This window comes from Hypanus sabinus, chromosome 6, assembly GCF_030144855.1.
Source record: "Hypanus sabinus isolate sHypSab1 chromosome 6, sHypSab1.hap1, whole genome shotgun sequence".
NCBI lineage: Eukaryota > Metazoa > Chordata > Chondrichthyes > Myliobatiformes > Dasyatidae > Hypanus > Hypanus sabinus.
This window is the reverse complement of record NC_082711.1, coordinates 88,031,503-88,048,682: the sequence shown is the minus strand read 5'-3', so window position 1 is coordinate 88,048,682 and position 17,180 is coordinate 88,031,503. Positions and strand designations below refer to the sequence as shown.

At 38.8% G+C, this 17,180-nt stretch overlaps 1 protein-coding gene across 6 annotated transcripts in view; it reads right to left on the bottom strand.

Moving 5' to 3' along the window:
* Positions 1–3,982: 3,982 nt before the first annotated feature.
* ppp1r9a (protein phosphatase 1, regulatory subunit 9A) overlaps positions 3,983–17,180 on the bottom strand; it is a 237,037-nt gene continuing 223,839 nt past the window's right edge. For 3 of the 6 annotated variants that reach the window (XM_059972570.1, XM_059972576.1, XM_059972571.1), the window contains one exon: positions 3,984–10,017. In XM_059972570.1, the coding sequence (XP_059828553.1) occupies positions 9,808–10,017 (210 nt within the window). In that variant the 3' untranslated portion in view covers positions 3,984–9,807. Of the gene's footprint in view, positions 10,018–17,180 lie in introns of all 6 variants that reach the window. The other 3 variants (XM_059972572.1, XM_059972573.1, XM_059972574.1) reach the window with 2 other exon arrangements.

The following is a 17,180-nucleotide window of genomic DNA, read 5'->3' as shown; positions in this document are numbered from 1 at the left end:
CTACCTCCTGTTGAAGACAGATCTTGGTTATAGGCTTGTCTGGACAGCTGGTCTTCGTCTTGATGAGCACATGCCGCACCAATCCTCTTCTGTCTGTAAAGATTTGAATGTCTCTTCCCATGATCCATGAGTTTCAAGGCGATGTGTCATCAAATATAAGCACAATGTCTCCTGGGAGGACATTGCATCTTACACTTGACCATTTCTGACATTGCTGTAGCTGTGGTAAATACTTCTTGACCCACTGCTTCCAAAACAATTTTGATATGTATTGGACCTACTTCCATCTGTGACGAGTATAAACAACTTCCTTTTGGAACTCTCCTGGTGGTGAGGATAGTGAGGTCTTCAGAAGCAACAGCTGGTTTGGTGTTAATATTTCCAAATTGTTATTGAAAGATGCTTTAGAAGTTGGAGTACCATTGACAAAAGCCTTTACTTTACAAAGGACTGTGTGAAACTCCTCTTTGTTGAGATTGTGTAACTTCATGATGGAATTGAGGACCTTTTGCACAGATCTGATCATGTTGAGAACATGATGTGAACCAATTTTGGAGGGGGGGTGTTAAACATCCAATTAATTCCTTTTTGAAGAAGGATGTCACTGATCTGTGAATGATTGCACTTCTCAGTGGCTTCTTGCAACTCACACTCAGCTCCAACTAAGTTTGTTGCTTTATCAGAGAGCAGTTCATGAACCTGTCCTTGTCTTGCTATAAAGGACGAATTGCATTAATAAAGGAATCTGTTTCACACCACTTCAATGTGAACAGCTCATATAGCTAGAGGGGTAAATATGGACCTATACCTCTTCACTGTACTCCTTCTGCTCTTCACCTCAAAACGTCCAAAGTATTCAACTCCTACACGTTCATCTGGAAAGAATCTGTCGAGAGTTAGATCTGCCATATGCTGGCATCCTGGAGCTGCTCCTTCCTCCACAATGTGTCCATATGGCTTGCCATTGCAGCAGTGATGAGCTCCATACAAGGGATGTAAACTATTTTTCCATGACCAGAGCACTGTGCACTTGAGAACATGTGTTGTGCAACAATAGGTAGGACACTGCTCCATAGCCATCTTCGCTTCGTAAAGTGATGTAACTGTACAGCAGTAACTTCTCCAAATTCCAGGGGCTTCTAACAGCTAACAAACATGAAGTCTGCCAAAGGGCAGAGTTCTTCCAGGCAACTTGTCCACTCATGAGGCAACTGATGTTGGTATAGTATTATCCAAGTCAATTCCTTTCTTATATAGATCTTGTAGGATCTTATTAGCAGATAGCACCACTGGACTCAAGATTCCTAAAGGATCATAGATAGAACTAACTGTAGAGATGATCACCCTTCTGGTGAGTGGTCTATCTTGGACTGTGATATTTAACTTGAAAGCACCAGACTGAATGCACCATTGTACACCCAGTACTCTCTCCACTGAAGGTATATCTTGATCCAAATCCAAATTCTTCACTCTTCTGGTTTCAGAGCTAGCACTATGTCTGTTGCTTATTCACTTTGAGTTGAGTTCACCTTCAGAACAAATGGATACATGGTCATGATAGAGAGACACCACTTCTTCCTCAGAGGACACTGGCACAAAGCAGTCATCAACATAGAAACAATGTAAAACCTTATCCACCATCTCACAGCTGGACTGTTCTTCACTGTTTTCTACACATGTCTCGAGCAAAGTTAGCACAGCTCCCTGATGAAGTTGCTCCAAAGAGATGTACCGCTATTCTAAAGTCCACCATATCATGGCTGAGGTCACCATCAAGTCACCAGAGAAACCTCAGCAGATCTACATCTTCTGCTGTTACTTTGACATGATGAAACATTGATTCAACATCTGCCATGATCACTACTGATTCTTTTTTGAATCAGGTTATGATCCAATCAGTGAGCTAGTAAGATATAGTCCCTGTAAAAGCTGGGCATTAAGTGATATTCACCAAAAAGTCACTCCGCAGTTGAACACAAAACAAAACTTCCCTATTCTGGGGTAATGAATACCATGATGTGGAGTATACCAGACTTTCCCTCACAGAAAAGACATACCCTTTTGTTGATGAGACCATTTCCCTTCCATTAGTTCTAGGTTCAGTTTTAGCTTTACTTCTCACAATGGCTCACATTAGTGGCAAAATATTCCCAAACACCAGGTGTGTAGCAGTCTTTACTTGCCTTTCAATAAAATCAACAATGTCAGCAAAAGTAATTTTACAGTTGTGTCTTTTCAGCAGTTCACGGACCACAGTTCTCCATTTATCCCTAAGCATATAGGGCAATTTCTTTAAAAGTGACAGGCAGGTCCAGCTCATACATGCACTGTACTTCTTCCATTGCATTGCAAGTCTCTAAGAAAAAGTCTTGTAGAGCTTTCACCTTATCAGATTTGATAGGTACCCAAGAAAGAGCAATTTGCATGTAGGCAGATGCAATTTTCTGTTAGATTACCATAACGTTCCTGTAGTAAAGCCTTAGCTTTTATATATCCTTTGTTTGGGTTGACAGACTGGCAACTTCTGACAAATTCTCTAGGAGGGCCCCTTATGTACTGTAAAAGGAAATAGAGCCAGACATGGCTATAATTTTGCTTCCTCATACTGTAATATCAATAATATTTTGTGACCTCTGTCATCTAAAACAAAAGTGTTTCCTTGCTTTATGCAAATGTCCCTATGAGCCTCTTGAGCTGTTGGATATGACATAGGTCTAGAGTGCCTCCTTAGCGCAGGCTAGAAGTAAACACCCTGAACTACCTCTTGGGAGTCTTGTTCATGTTTTACAAGCACCAATGACATTGAATGTTCTTGGGTTTTTTTCTGTGCCTCTTCAAAATAAGAATTCAAACCATGGGACTGTTCCCTTTAGCACTTGCCTCATTTGAAGTCCTTAGCTCATTAACTTTGGCCATCTGTGCAGCAAATTCTTCTTGCAACTTAAGCTGCTCCTTCCTTTTCTATAGCTGTTCATCTTGTTCTTCCAGTGCATATTTGTTCTTAAATAATTGTTGCCATGTGATTAATGCAGCTAAATCAGCCTCTATTTTAACATCCACATAGGAGGTATTAGATACAGAAGATGCTCTGTCTGCAGCAGAACTCCAACCCCTGACATTTGACACATTTGCTCAGGTCTATGTCATCTTGTGGGCCCTCTGCTACATGCATAGTCAAAACACGCCCTTGGAATTTGAGAAACATTGTCTATTGGAAGGTGAGACACATATTCACTTGTTGTAGCAACATGACCTTCAATATAATGTTTGGTTCAACCATTGCTTCACATCCCATATGAATGTACTGCAATAACAATCAGTGCTTGAATGACATCTATTTTGTCTTGCCTGCTCGAGCTTGGAAAGTAATAAGATTAGCATGTGATGTTGCTTAGCAACAGCATCACAGAGATTAGTCAAGTCCTCAAGATGAGATTGTACTTGTGAGGCATATTCTTTAATTTTGTTCACATTTGTTTTATATTCCTTTTGAAGATTTTCAATTCTACCCACCAAAGCTTTCAAAGTAAATTTAATTTCTCCTTTGCCAGCCCGACGCGAGGGTTGTTGATGCCAGTTCCATTCACTCATGTTACCGTTTCTAGTTGCGCCAATTGTATTTACCTCCTTCTTTTCCCTTAGCACCAGTGACATTCAATAAATACAGGCAACAGTCTGTCCCACACCACAGCGCTTAAACCAAACAACCTTCAGATCAAATGTCAGCAACCAGAATTTTTCAGCACTTAAATAAAACAAAGCGATGAGCCCTCGGGGAAACACTACGCGATCAAGCAATTGTCCCTAATGGACAGGCAGCAGTGGCCATTCAGAATTGTGTTCAAGCTACAAATACACAGCATGAATTAACAAAAGGTCGTTTATTTGATGCAGGCTGCCTGGGTTGCCAAAGTGCAAGCTTTTCAGTGTTGAGATTCCAATTTCACAAGCAGTTCCGAGGCAATCCTTAGCTGTAGACTGGTGTTCATTTTGTATAATTATTATTTTTTTGACCAAATGTAATGGTTACTTTAAACAAACCAAAACCACTGAGTCAGGAGATCAACACTGTATGTTGTGCTTCTAATTATGAAGTTCCAAAGGCGAGAAAGGTACATTTGATCCTTTATTGCAAAACCACCAAAGATGAGTTGTAGCGATAAAAAAGCTAACAAAACTAAATTAGCAATAAGTATTCAAACTAGAGAAATAACTAAGTTAGCAGTTGAACTAACAAATTTAAAGCGTACTAATAGCGATCTAGTTAGTGTCCCAATTAGCGCAACTAAGCAGTCAAACTATATTAGTGTTCTAATAGTGGTCAACAAAAAATATAATTCTACATGGCTCATCCCCTCTCTACTAGACTAAACAATTAACAAAATGAGAGTTAACTGTACTCATTTGCTTCCACCACACCCCAACCATATGACCGAAAATAGATACATGGCTCTTACAGTCTTGGTTACTGAAAAAGGGATAATTCAGTACTGAGCATATACTTGCAAGAGTATTTTCTTTAACCTGTTGTTTCACTTAAGATTTTTCACTTGTTTAATGCATGTTGTCTGATAACAGTGCTTATTCATTGGCAAGATGTTTATTTACATTTATCCAAATAAGTTTCACAGGCATTTAAAATCAACAAAAATACTAGTCATTATCTGTCATTAACATTAAAATAAAACATTAAGTTTGTAAACATAAGAATGTAATACATCACAGGGCACAGAAGACTAAATTCAGGCATGGCACTGTTTTCATTATCATGCAGGAAGAGGAACATTGAACAGCTCTTCAAATCAGACATCAGGCCATGCCATTTGTACACATTTTATTCAAATTAAATTCCTCCTTCTTTTGGAACTTATCTTACAAATAAAAAACAATTTCAACATCCTCAGTGCACTTCTTTGTTAGCTGCCCCAGACCTCCTTCAGCTACATGTAACCATATTACTTCAAATTCAATTAACAGTAACACAAGAATTGAAAGAACACCAATATAACATCCTTTTATAGTTTGTTTTACATATATATATTATATAAAAACACTCCCTTCTGTACAGGATTTCCTATTATGGATCAATATATTTTGTAAGCTTGCTAGATTTCTTTCATTATTTTGGGCATTTATTGTTTGTAAAGTTAATTTTCAGTTTTACTCCCTCGCTTCACAGCATTTAACTGGAAAACAAAACTATCTACACTCACAAGATATCCCCAAAAGGAACAATATATACTAGACCAACTGATTTAGTTAATTACAGAATTGTAACTCTAATCTCAGCAATTAGAAATGTTTTTGCAGTTTTCATGTTAGTGATAATTATTCAGCATATAACAGAGCAAGCGATTCAAGACTTTTATAAAATCAAGTAACCTAAAATAATTGAGGCATTAAATTTAAAGATTTAATATACCTACAGTAGTTACATATTGAAAAATATAGCATAAATAGCATATTGCAACAAATGAGATGGGAAAAAAACTGATAATTACTGCAAAAAGGCAAGATGAAATTGACAGTAAAATAATGCTGATCTGAATATTACTGCTCTGCTCAATAATATTCTAAATGGGAGATTGGGTGATAAAAGACATGCAGAATTCATTGCAGAACTTCATGTGAAATATCACTTTTAGCATTACTTTTCTTCACAAGCTTAATATTTTTCAGAGGAGTGGGTGAGAGGAGAGAAATTACTTGTCCTGTTAAGACACTGCAAGGAAGCCAAGAAAGGGTAATCATTAAAACAGACATTTTTATAAGAAATAGGAATTTATTTATGGAAATCTCAGGCCCTTATGCCCCATTAAGCTGCGCTGCCCAGCAACTCCTGATGTAACCCTAGTCTAATCATGGGGCAATTTACAATGACCAATTAACCTACCAACCAGTTCTTTGGACTGGGAGGAAATCGAAGCACCTGTAGGGTCACTGGTACTGTAATGTGTTGTACTAACCACTACATTACCATGCCGCTACTGTACTGTTTAAAATGAAGACCAAAAACGTAACAGGGCAAATCATATGCATCAGTGGGCAGAGATGTAAAGAAAACATGACATTAAACTATAAACACAACAGATTCCACAGATAAGAGAGAATCTGCAGATGCTGGAAATCCAAGCAACACACAAAATGCTGGAGGAACTCAGCAGGCCAGGCAATATCTATGGAAAAGAGTACAGTTGACATTTCGGACCAAGACCCTTCAGCAGCACTGGAGAAAAAAAAGATGAGGAGTAGAGTTAAAATGTGGAGGGAGGGGAGGGAGAAACACAAGGTGATAGGTGAAACTGGGAAGGGGAGGGGTAAAACAATGAGATGGAAAGTTGATTGGTGAAAGAGCTAAAAGGCTGGAAAAAGGGGAATCTAATAGGAGAGAACAGAAGGCCATGGAAGAAATAAAAGGGGGGAGGGAGGAGCACCAGATGGAGGCAATGGGCAGGCAAGGAGACTAAGTGAGAGAGAGAAGACGGGATGGGGAATGGTGAAAGGGAGAGCCAATTCCAGAAGTTCAAGATATCAATGTTCATGCCATCAGGTTGGAGTCTACCCCAGCATAACATAAGGTGAAGTTCCTCCAACCTGAGTATGGCCTGATGGTGACATTAGAGGTGGCCATGGACTGACATGTTAGAATAGGAATGGGAAGAGGAATTAAATGGGTGGCCATTGGGAGATCCCACTTTTTCTAGCCGACAGAGCATAGGTGCTTGGTGAAGTAATCTCCCAATCTACGTCAGGTATCATTGATATACAGGAGGTTTTTACAGATTCTACAGAATCTTGAGCCACACACACAAAAGGATGGAAGAACTCAGCAGGTCAGGCAGCATCTATGGAAGGAAATAAACAATCAATGTTCTGGGCCGAGACCCTTCATCAGCACTGGAAGGGGGCAGAAGCCAGAATAAGGTGTTGGGGTGGATGGGCAGTACAAGTGGACAGGCAATGGTGAAACCAGCTGAGGGAGAAAGTGGGTGGGGGAGGAGGATGAAGTTTGAAGCTGGTAGGTGATAGATGGAAGAGGTAAGGGGCTAAAGAAGGAATCTAATAGGAGAGGACTGGGGACTATGGTAGAAAGGGAAAGAAAAGGGGATCCAGACAGAGGCGATTAAAAAGAAGGGGTTAGAGAAGAAATAGAACTGGGAATGGAAAAGAGAGAATGGGGAGGGAGAAAAATTACTGGAACTTAGAGAAATTGAGGATTGTGCTATCAGGTTGGCATTTACCTAGACAGAATATAAGGAATTGCTTCAACCAACCTGGTTGTGGCCATATTGTAGCGGTACAGGGGGCCATGGACCAACATGTCAGACTGGGAATGGGAGGGAAATTGAAATGGAAGCAGGAAATCCTACATTTTGTGGTGGATGGAGTGAAGTACTCTACAAAGCCGCACCCTAATCTGCATTGGGTCATGAAGATATGGAGGAGGCTGCACTAGGTACATGAATGACCCTGACAGAGGCATAGGTGAAACACCATCTTACCTGGAAGTACTGTTTGGGTCCCCGAATAGTGGTGAGGGAGGTGGTGTAGGGACAGATGTACACTTGTCCCACATAAGGATGAGTGCCAGGAGTGAGATCAGTGGGGAAGGATTAATGGACAAGTGAGGCATGTAGAGCGATCCCTGCCAAAAGTGGAGAATGGGGATGTTGGGGGGTGGGTGAGGGAGAAATGGTAGAATCCCATTGTAGAGTGGCAGAAGTTACCCTGAATTATGTGCTGGATAAGGAGGGTAAGGGGGTGGTAGGTAAGGACAAGGGGAACCCTAGCCCTTCTACAGTAGTGAGAGAAAGGGGTGAGGGCAGATAGGCATCAAACCACTTGTCTGAACAATGCAGTAGACACATTTGCATTTGGACTGAAGCAGTTTTGTTTAGTTCAAATGGTAGAAGTAAAAATACTAATAACTTTGTTGGCAATTAGGTTTTACTAACACATCTCTGGAACAAGATTAATCTGGTATTACTCCCAACAGTGTTGAACTAAACTCCAGTAATCTTCTTTGATACTGGGAAAATAGCACTCAACCACTTTGTTGAATTGGTTTAATTAAATGCCCAAACTTGTTTGCTGCTTAATTTTAAATAAGTGAGAACCAAGAATTTGCAGCCACAAAATACTTTCAAAGTAGTAAAAAGGAATTGAAAACAGTGATGGTGAAAGTGTGTAATGACAGTTAATCAGAATTTCATAAAAAACACATTTAATGTTTTAATGCTTTGTAGACTTAAATTAAATATTAACTACTGGCTCTAATTACTGACTGCTGCTATCATAAACAAAATACACAGACTATTGATGGGGAAGACATGGAAATGACACATTTTAACCTACTCATTAATGATGTTCTGTGTTTCTGTTTTAAACAGGTTTAAAACAAATACAAATTGGCTTCCAAATTAGGCTTTAAATACATATGTCATGTTCTGAACTGTTTTTTGAGCATAGGACATTCTTTAACTATCGCTTCAAAGTAGTAATGCTTCATATAAAATCACTTCAGCAAACCCTTGATTATCCCTCAAATCACAAGAAAGAATATGCCACAATATGAAAAGACTGCTCACATACAAAATATTGATGTTAAGGAAATGTATTACTTATTTTAAATGGTAGGGAGATTAATATCCAAATGAGGTATCAACAATTTAACTGAAGTAAATATGGCATATGATGACTTTGAATTCTCATCAAGTGGGATATGTTCCAAATCATTAAAGCCAGAAGCTTACAGTTATGCAGAACCATCAATATAGATAATAACTACTTGTCCCTACCTTTAACAATGAAAACCCACAGTTCTAATGTGCTATCTTTGTTGAATTGACAAATAACTAACTTTACCATTTACTGTGGAATAAAAAATGCTGTAAAGTAGAATAACCATATCAGATTTTTAAAAAACTGCTGTTTGCTTAACCAACTGTTCCCAGTTTCTACACCAAAACATGCTTTAGATCCTATGAAAATAAAATCCCATTAAAGAAGTTTATATCATTTGCCATTCAGTATTACATCTGTAACAATATAAAGACCATTACTTAAATATCATTGTCTCAACTAATTTATTGCAAATTTAAGTCTTTGGAAATGTTTCAGAACATCTGTTATTTAGATAAACTTTAAATGAAATATTGAAACTGCTATTTACAGTTCAATAAATCTTTGAAATGAAAAGAAAAATGCAGTGTGCAATAATAATATTTTAATAGTAAAATTCATTTTAAAATTTTGCCAATTGATGGAGTAAAACAGGTATACGCCTTTACAAACAGTTATATCCTCATATTTCAGGAAACGTAACTTGACAGTTTTCTACTCAGAAGTTTAAGTTCAATGAATATCAGTGCAATATGCAGACATTGCTTATTTTGGGCCCTCTCCTTTTAGGTAACGTTGATATATTGTATTTTAGTTTTCTAGCCTGAAAATTCTGAGATAACATAAAAACAAAGTTCTATCCCATTTAACTTTTTTTTAAAAGCTGATCACTTCTCCACAAGTTGTTTTGACAGTTGTTTAGGTTTTGTGCAGTATGATTTTAATGCAAGGTTATCAGAGAAGTTATGCAAGTCTTCCACAGGAGCCAGTGTATGTAAAGAAAAACATACACAAAACTAAAATAAAATGTTCAGGTTCTTTTGTGATGACCACCATAAGATGATTCTGACATAATTCTGAGGTGTTGGTAAAATGAAATTATATACACTCCTCAAGTCTGTGCACAGGATATAAAGTGCCTAGGAAACTATTAAAACCCTTTCAGTCTTTTTAATGATGAACTTCTTATTCAGTGTCAGGTTCTGCTGCGAGAAATAATGACTTGCTTGTTTTCTTATTCTTTTTCAGAAGCTGCTCCTGTTCCTTTTTTCTCTGTTTTTCCCTTTGTTTCTCTAATTTCTGTTGTGCTTTACGTGCTTTCTCAACTGATGACTTCATCTCCTTTAGTTTCTTTTTGATAATGGCCCGATCTCGAGAAACATTAATACCTAATGCCTGCAGAGAAACAATATTTGGAATGACAGTTAATGCAAGGTAAACAATAATTTGGATTAAACATTCTCCTTCACATCTAAGCATAAAAATCGTCCTGCACTCCTGTGAAAACAAAAGATGGAGTATTTTGAAAAGGAGCCCTGTGTTAAAACTGAGAAATGCCACAAAATTGGATTTTAATGAATCAGAAAGAATATCAAGAATGCTAAAAATTGCAATTCTTGCCACTTGCTAATATGAATTGGGGTAAGCTTTCTCAATTTAGAGAGAAGAGCTTCCGCGTTAGGGCACTGAATCAGTGCTATCCGGAGCAGACTTGGAAGAAAACCCGTTCTGCACATTCTCGTGCTCTAAAAGTGCTGATGAACAGTAGATCTGCCTAAATTTATCAGGTTATCAGAGCTAGCACCTTGTACGGAGGCTCAAATCTGTTGAGAAAATAAAAGTCAATTACACTCCTGTGTGATTACTTATTTTGAAATGCTGTTCACCTGCATTTCTAAAAAAGGACCAGCACCCCACAATATATTAACTTGTACCTCCTCTGTGTACATTTGATGTACTGTATGTAGTCAGCATTTTCTGCTTTCACTCCACTCTTTAAAAGTTCAAACTGATAATTAGATTAGCTGAGCAGCCTAGATTTGAGCCTTTACTCATCAGAAAGTATAATAATAATAATAATAATAATAATAATTACAAATCCCATTTCCAGAAAAGTTGGGATATTTACCAAAATGCAATAAAAACAAAAATCTGTGATATGTTGATTCACGTGAACCTTTATTTAACTGACAAAAGTACAAAGAAAAGATTTTCAATAGTTTTACTGACCAACTTAATTGTATTTTGTAAATATTCACAAATTTAGAATTTGGTGGCTGCAACACACTCAACAAAAGTTGAGACAGAGGCATGTTTACCATTGTGGTACACCACCTTTCCTTTTAATAACACTTCTTAATCGTTTTGGAACTGAGGATACTAATTGTAGTAGATTTGCAACTGGAAATTTTGTCCATTCTTGCTTGATATAAGACTTCAGCTGCTCAACAGTCCGTTGTCTCCGTTGTCTGATTCTCCTCTTCATGATATGCTATACATTTTCAATAGGAGATAGATCTGGACCGGCAGCAGGCCAGTCAAGCACACGCACTCTGCGTCTACAAAGCCACGCTGTTGTAGCCCATGCAGAATGTGGTCTGGCACTGTCCTGCTGAAATAAGCATGGACGTCCCAGGAAGAGACATCACCTTGATGGCAATATATGTCCCTCTAAAATCCTAATATATGCCTCAGAGTTAATGGTACCTTCACACACATGCAACTCACCCATGCTGTGGGTACTGATGCACCCTCATACCATCACAGATGCTGGCTTTTGCACCTTTCGCTGATAACAATCAGGATGGTCGTTTTCATTTTTGGCACGGAGAACTCGACGCCTGTTTTTTCCGAAAACTAGCTGAAATGTAGACTCATCTGACCACAGCACACGGTTCCACAGTCTTTCGGTCCATCTGAGATGAGCTCGGGTCCAGAGAACTTGCCGGCGTTTCTGCATAGAGTAGATGTATGGCTTCCTCCTTGCGTAATACAGTATCAAGTTGCAATTCTGGATGCAGCGACGGACTGTGTTAAGTGACAATGGTTTTCCGAAGTACTCTTTTTTTGAGTGTGTTGCAACCATCAAATTCTAAATTTGTGTATATTTACAAAATACAATTAAGTTGGTTAGTAAAACTATTGAAAATCTTTTCTTTGTACTTTTGTCAGTTAAATAAAGGTTCACGCACGAAGTACTCCCGAGCCCAGGTGGCTATAATTGTCATAATTTTGGCACAAAGGGGTGAGCCATGACCCATCTTTGCTTGCAAGGACTGAGCCTTTGATGGACACTACTTTTATACCCTGTCATGATACCTCACCTGCTACCAATTAGCCTGCTTAATGTGGAGTCTTCCAAACCGGTTTTACTTGAATATTCTGTGCACTGTTCAATCTTATTTTAACTCTGTCCCAACTTTTGTTGAGTGTGTTGCAGCCATCAAATTCTAAATTTGTGTATATTTACAAAATACAATTAAGTTGGTCAGTAAAACTATTGAAAATCTTTTCTTTGTACTTTTGTCAGTTAAATAAAGGTACATGTGAATTAACATATCACAGATTTTTGTTTTTATTGCATTTTGGAAAATATCCCAACTTTTCTGGAAATAGGGTTTGTAGAAGCAGGAGTAGGTAGGTACTTGGTGTCTTGGGTCTGCTCTGCCATTTAATAAGACCACAGGCGATCTTTTATGTCAACATTAATTTCCTGCACTAACCCAAATCCCTTGATTCCCAAAATCTTAATTCCACCTCTCAAAAGAAAAGATGGCCTCTAAACTGCATGTTATTTTCCCACTCATTTATTAGATCACCACAATGTCCCACTAGAAAATAACTACTGCAATTTAATGCAAACACTTTTGACAATGACTCTTCACCTCTCTGCATCCCAAATCAAGCGCAATGTATCTGTTTATAGCTTTTTGATGTCCGGTGACAGAGAGTAACCCTTACTCAAGCATTGTCATTTCATTATTAGCTTCATGAAAGTTATTGGTCTTTAATTTCATGCAAAATCTGTCCTTCAGTTATAGACTGCAATTCTGTTGGCACACATTGACCATTCCTAACTACAATTACACCACTTGTGGTGGTGAACAGCCTTCTTGAACTGATGTGGTTTGTGTTGAAGGTACACTCACAGCTGCATTATGTCATATGTTCTGTGATTTTGGTAATATATTTGGAAGGAACCAGTGCTGATTCAAGCACCTTTTATCCCTGTTTTATAATGCTGAAGCTCTTTTGTGTCGGGGGTGTAATGACTTCTTTCGGCCTGTGCAGGGCACTTGAGAGCACTGGGCTAAGGCTTTTAGAGCCATAAAACATGAACAACTCTGCAGATACTGGAAATCCAAAAGACACAAAATGCTGGAGGAACTCAGCAGGCCAAGCAGCAACTATGGAAAAGAGCAAACAGTCGACATTTTGGTCCAAGACTCTTCATCAGGATTGGAAAGGCAAGGGGAGAAGTAAGAGTAAGTACGTTGGGGGAGGGGAGGTAGAAGAACAAGGTGGTAGGTGATAGGTGATACCAGTAGAGGTGGACGGGATGAATAAAGAGCTGGGAAGTAGACTGGTGAAAGAGATAAAGGGCTGGAGAAGGGGGGACCTTATTGGAGAGGATAGAAGACCATGGAAGAAAGGGAAGGAGGAGGAATATCAGAGGGAGGTGTTGGGCTGGTGATGAGATGAGATGAGAGAGGGAAACAAGAATGGGGAATGTAGAAGGGGCTGGGGGAAATCAGAAGTTAGAGAAATTGAGTTTGTGCCATCAGATTAGAGGCTACCCAGACAGAGTACAAGGTGTTGTTCCTTCACCCTGAGTGTGGCCTCATCGAGGTAGAAGAGGAGGCCTTGGACTGACATGTCCATGTCAGGTCCCACAGGTTCTTGTCTCTCAGGTTGCACCATCAGCTCTTGGGTCCTCATTCCCAGCCCATCATCTCTGAACACTCCAACCCTCCCTCCTCCTCAGACAATACCATCTCTATTCTCCCCAACTACCACCCCCCACCCGATTCCATATGTGCCAGGCCTTCACGACTCTCTCTAATCAGACTTTATTGCAAATGTGTTGGAATTTGAAAATATATGAACTTTATTAAAATGTACAGCATGATAGTATTGGCTTATTATTGTCACATGTAACAAGATACAGTGAAAAGAATATCTTGCGTGTTGTTCATACTGATCAAATCATTAAACAAAACATTGATGTAGAACAAGGTAAACCAGTAACAATGCATATACAATAGGTCTGGAGAACTGTGCACAGTTTTGTCCTCCTGACCAAAGAAAATATATAGCAGTGTTGGAGGCAGTCCAAAATAGATTCACTCGGATAATTCCTGTGGCAAGGGGGTTTCCCCATCAAGAGAGGCTAAACAGATTAAGTTTGTATCCTTGGTGTTTAGACGACCAGGTGAACTTATGAAAACATAAAAGTTCCCAAGGAGACACATCAGGAGACACAAGTTTATTCGTGGCAGTTTCAAGATTAGGGGTCAGTCATATAAAATGAAGATAGGACATAGAAAACAACACAGGGACAAATCCTTTAGTCCACAATATTGTGCCAAATGAATTAAACTAGTATTCAAATGGCCTTCTTTCCACACAATGTCCATATCCCTCCATTTCCCTCACATTTACCTGCCTATCTAAATGTCTCTTAAAAGTCCCTAATGTATCTGGCTCTACCACCACCCCAGGCAGCGCATTCCAGGCACCAACCACTCTCTATGTAAAAAAAATCTGTCCCTCACATCTCCTTTAAACTTGCTCCCTCTCACCTCAAATGCATGCCCCTCTGGAATTAGACATTTCAACCTTGGGGGGAAAAAGATACCGTCTATCAACTCTATCTATGCCTCTCATAATTTTGTAAACCTTTATGAGATTTCCCCTCAGTCTCATTATAGCAAATGTTGTCTAATCCAGGTAGCATCCTGGTAAACCTCTACTGCAACCTCTCCAAAGCTTGACATCCTTCCTATAATGGGGTGACCAAAACTATATGCAATACTCCAGATGTGGCCTAACTAAAGTTTTATAAAGCTGCATCACAGACTTTTGAAATCAATGCCTCGACTAATAAAGGCAAGCATGCCATATGCCTTCTTAACAAACCTACCAACCTCTGTTTCAGGGAGCTGTGAACATGGATCTCAAGACGCCTCTGCTCATCAACACTGTTAAGGCAAGACTATCTCTTTAACTTGACCTACCAAAGTGCATTACTTCACATTTATCAGGTTAAACTCCATCTGCTATTTCTCCACCAGATCTGCAATTGATCTGTAATTTGCTGTATTCTTTGTTAATCTTCTACGCCATCCACAACACCACCAATCTTTGTATCATCTGCAAACTTACTAACCCACTCATCTACATTTTCATCAAGCTCATTTATATACATCATAAACAGCAGAGGTCCTAGTATAATTCTCTGTGGAATACCACCTATCAAAGTTCTCCAGCTAGAATAAGTCTTTTTGACCACTGCCCTCTATGAGCAAGCCAGTTTTGAATCCAAGTTGCCAATTCATTATGAATTCCATACATCTTAATCTTCTGGATGAGCCTCCCACGAGGGACCTCGTCAAACATCTTACCAAAAATACATGCATCAATGTCCACAGCTCTACTTTCATCAGTCTTCCCTGTCAACTTTTCAAAAACCTCAATCAAGTTAGTAAAACTTGACTTGCCATGCTGGCTCTCCCTAATTAGGCCATAATTTTCAAAATACTCACAAATCCTAAACCTAAGAATTTTCCCCAGTATCTTCCCTATCACTGATGTGAGCCTCACCAGTCCTTTTTATTTTACAGAATTTTCTCTGGTTCTCTTCTTGAATAATGGAACAACATTAGCTACTTGCCATACATTGAAATTCATTGAAATACTTACTTACAGATGGTAATGAATCTTTGAAATTGTCTATCAGAGTGAACTGAGGACCCATAGCTTAATATAAGGATTGAAAGTGGAGGTGGATTAAATTTTTAAAAGCTTGATGAACTGAGTGCTATTAGGATCTGGCACAGAGGAGATAAGGCTGGGGTAAATCATTAGTTCACTCTGAATGGTGAGGTTGGCTTCAATGGCTAGGTGGCTATTTCTTGCTTCTGTTGTCCTGATTTCTTTGTTTACTCCAGCCACTGGAACATGTTCTCCTGACATCATGATTCTATAGGGTTTTTTGATGCTTCCTTGATGGTAAGTTAGCCTATTTCTGGAATTCAGCTCATTTGACCATATTTGGACCAAGGTTGTAGTGAGAGCAGAACCCAAAATAGAAATAGACTATTGGTAAACAAATTTGCTTAATAAAACTGTTGATAATGCCTTCCATTATGTTTTGATTGTTAAGGGTAGCCTGATATAATTTGGTAATTACTAAGAATGCAATTTTCCCGATTTTTCTGAGAAGGATATCACCTGTACAATCATAAATGCAGGAGATAATGCAGATCCTGTAAATCTAGAGCAACGCACACAAAGTGCTAGAGGAACTCAGCAGGTAAGGCAACATCTATTGAGAGAAATAAATAGTTGACATTTTATGGCCGTGACCCTGCATCAGGACAATCACGTATATAATTTTCCATTGCCATGTAGATGTTAGTGTTGTAACTATTTTGGAACAGATTGGCTGGCACCATAACTTTTAAAATATATACAGTATTAAATAAGTATTGACAATTTATCAATCATAGCTTGGCTTCCGATCTTAGAAACAGCGAAACATTCAAGCATATTTGGACAATCAAGTTCAAATTAGTGCAACAACTAAGGAAAAACAAAATGAATCCTTATCCTGTAATTTAATTATAACCATATAACAATTACAGCATGGAAACAGGCCATCTCAGCCTTTCTAGTCCGTGCCAAACCCTTACTCGCACCTAATCCCACTGGCCCGCACTCAGCCCATAAACCTTCATTCCTTTCCTATCCATATACCTATCCAATTTTACTTTAAATGACAATACCGAACCTGCCTCTAGCACTTCCACTGGAAGATCGTTCCACATAGTTACCACTCTCTGAATGAAGAAATTTCCCCTCGTGTTACCCTTAAACTTTTGTCCCCTAACTCTCAACTCATGTCCTCTTGTTTGAATCTCCCCTACTCTCAATGGAAAAAGCCTATCCACGTCAACTCTATCTATCCCCCTCATAATTTTAAATACCTCTATCAAGTCCCCCTTCAACCTTCTACACTCCAGAGAATAAAGACCTAACTTGTTCAACCTTTCCCTGTAACTTAGGTGCTGAAACCCAGGTAACATTCTAGTAAATCTTCTCTGTACTCTCTCTATTTTGTTGACATCTTTCCTATAATTCGGTGACCAGAACTGTACACAATATTCCAAATTCGGCCCTACCAATGCCTTGTACAATTTTAACATTACATCCCAACTCAATGCTCAATACTCAATGCTCTGATTTATAAAGGCCAACATACCAAAAGCTTTCTTCACCACCCTATCCACATGAGATTCCACCTTCAGGGAACTATGCACCATTATTCCTAGATCACT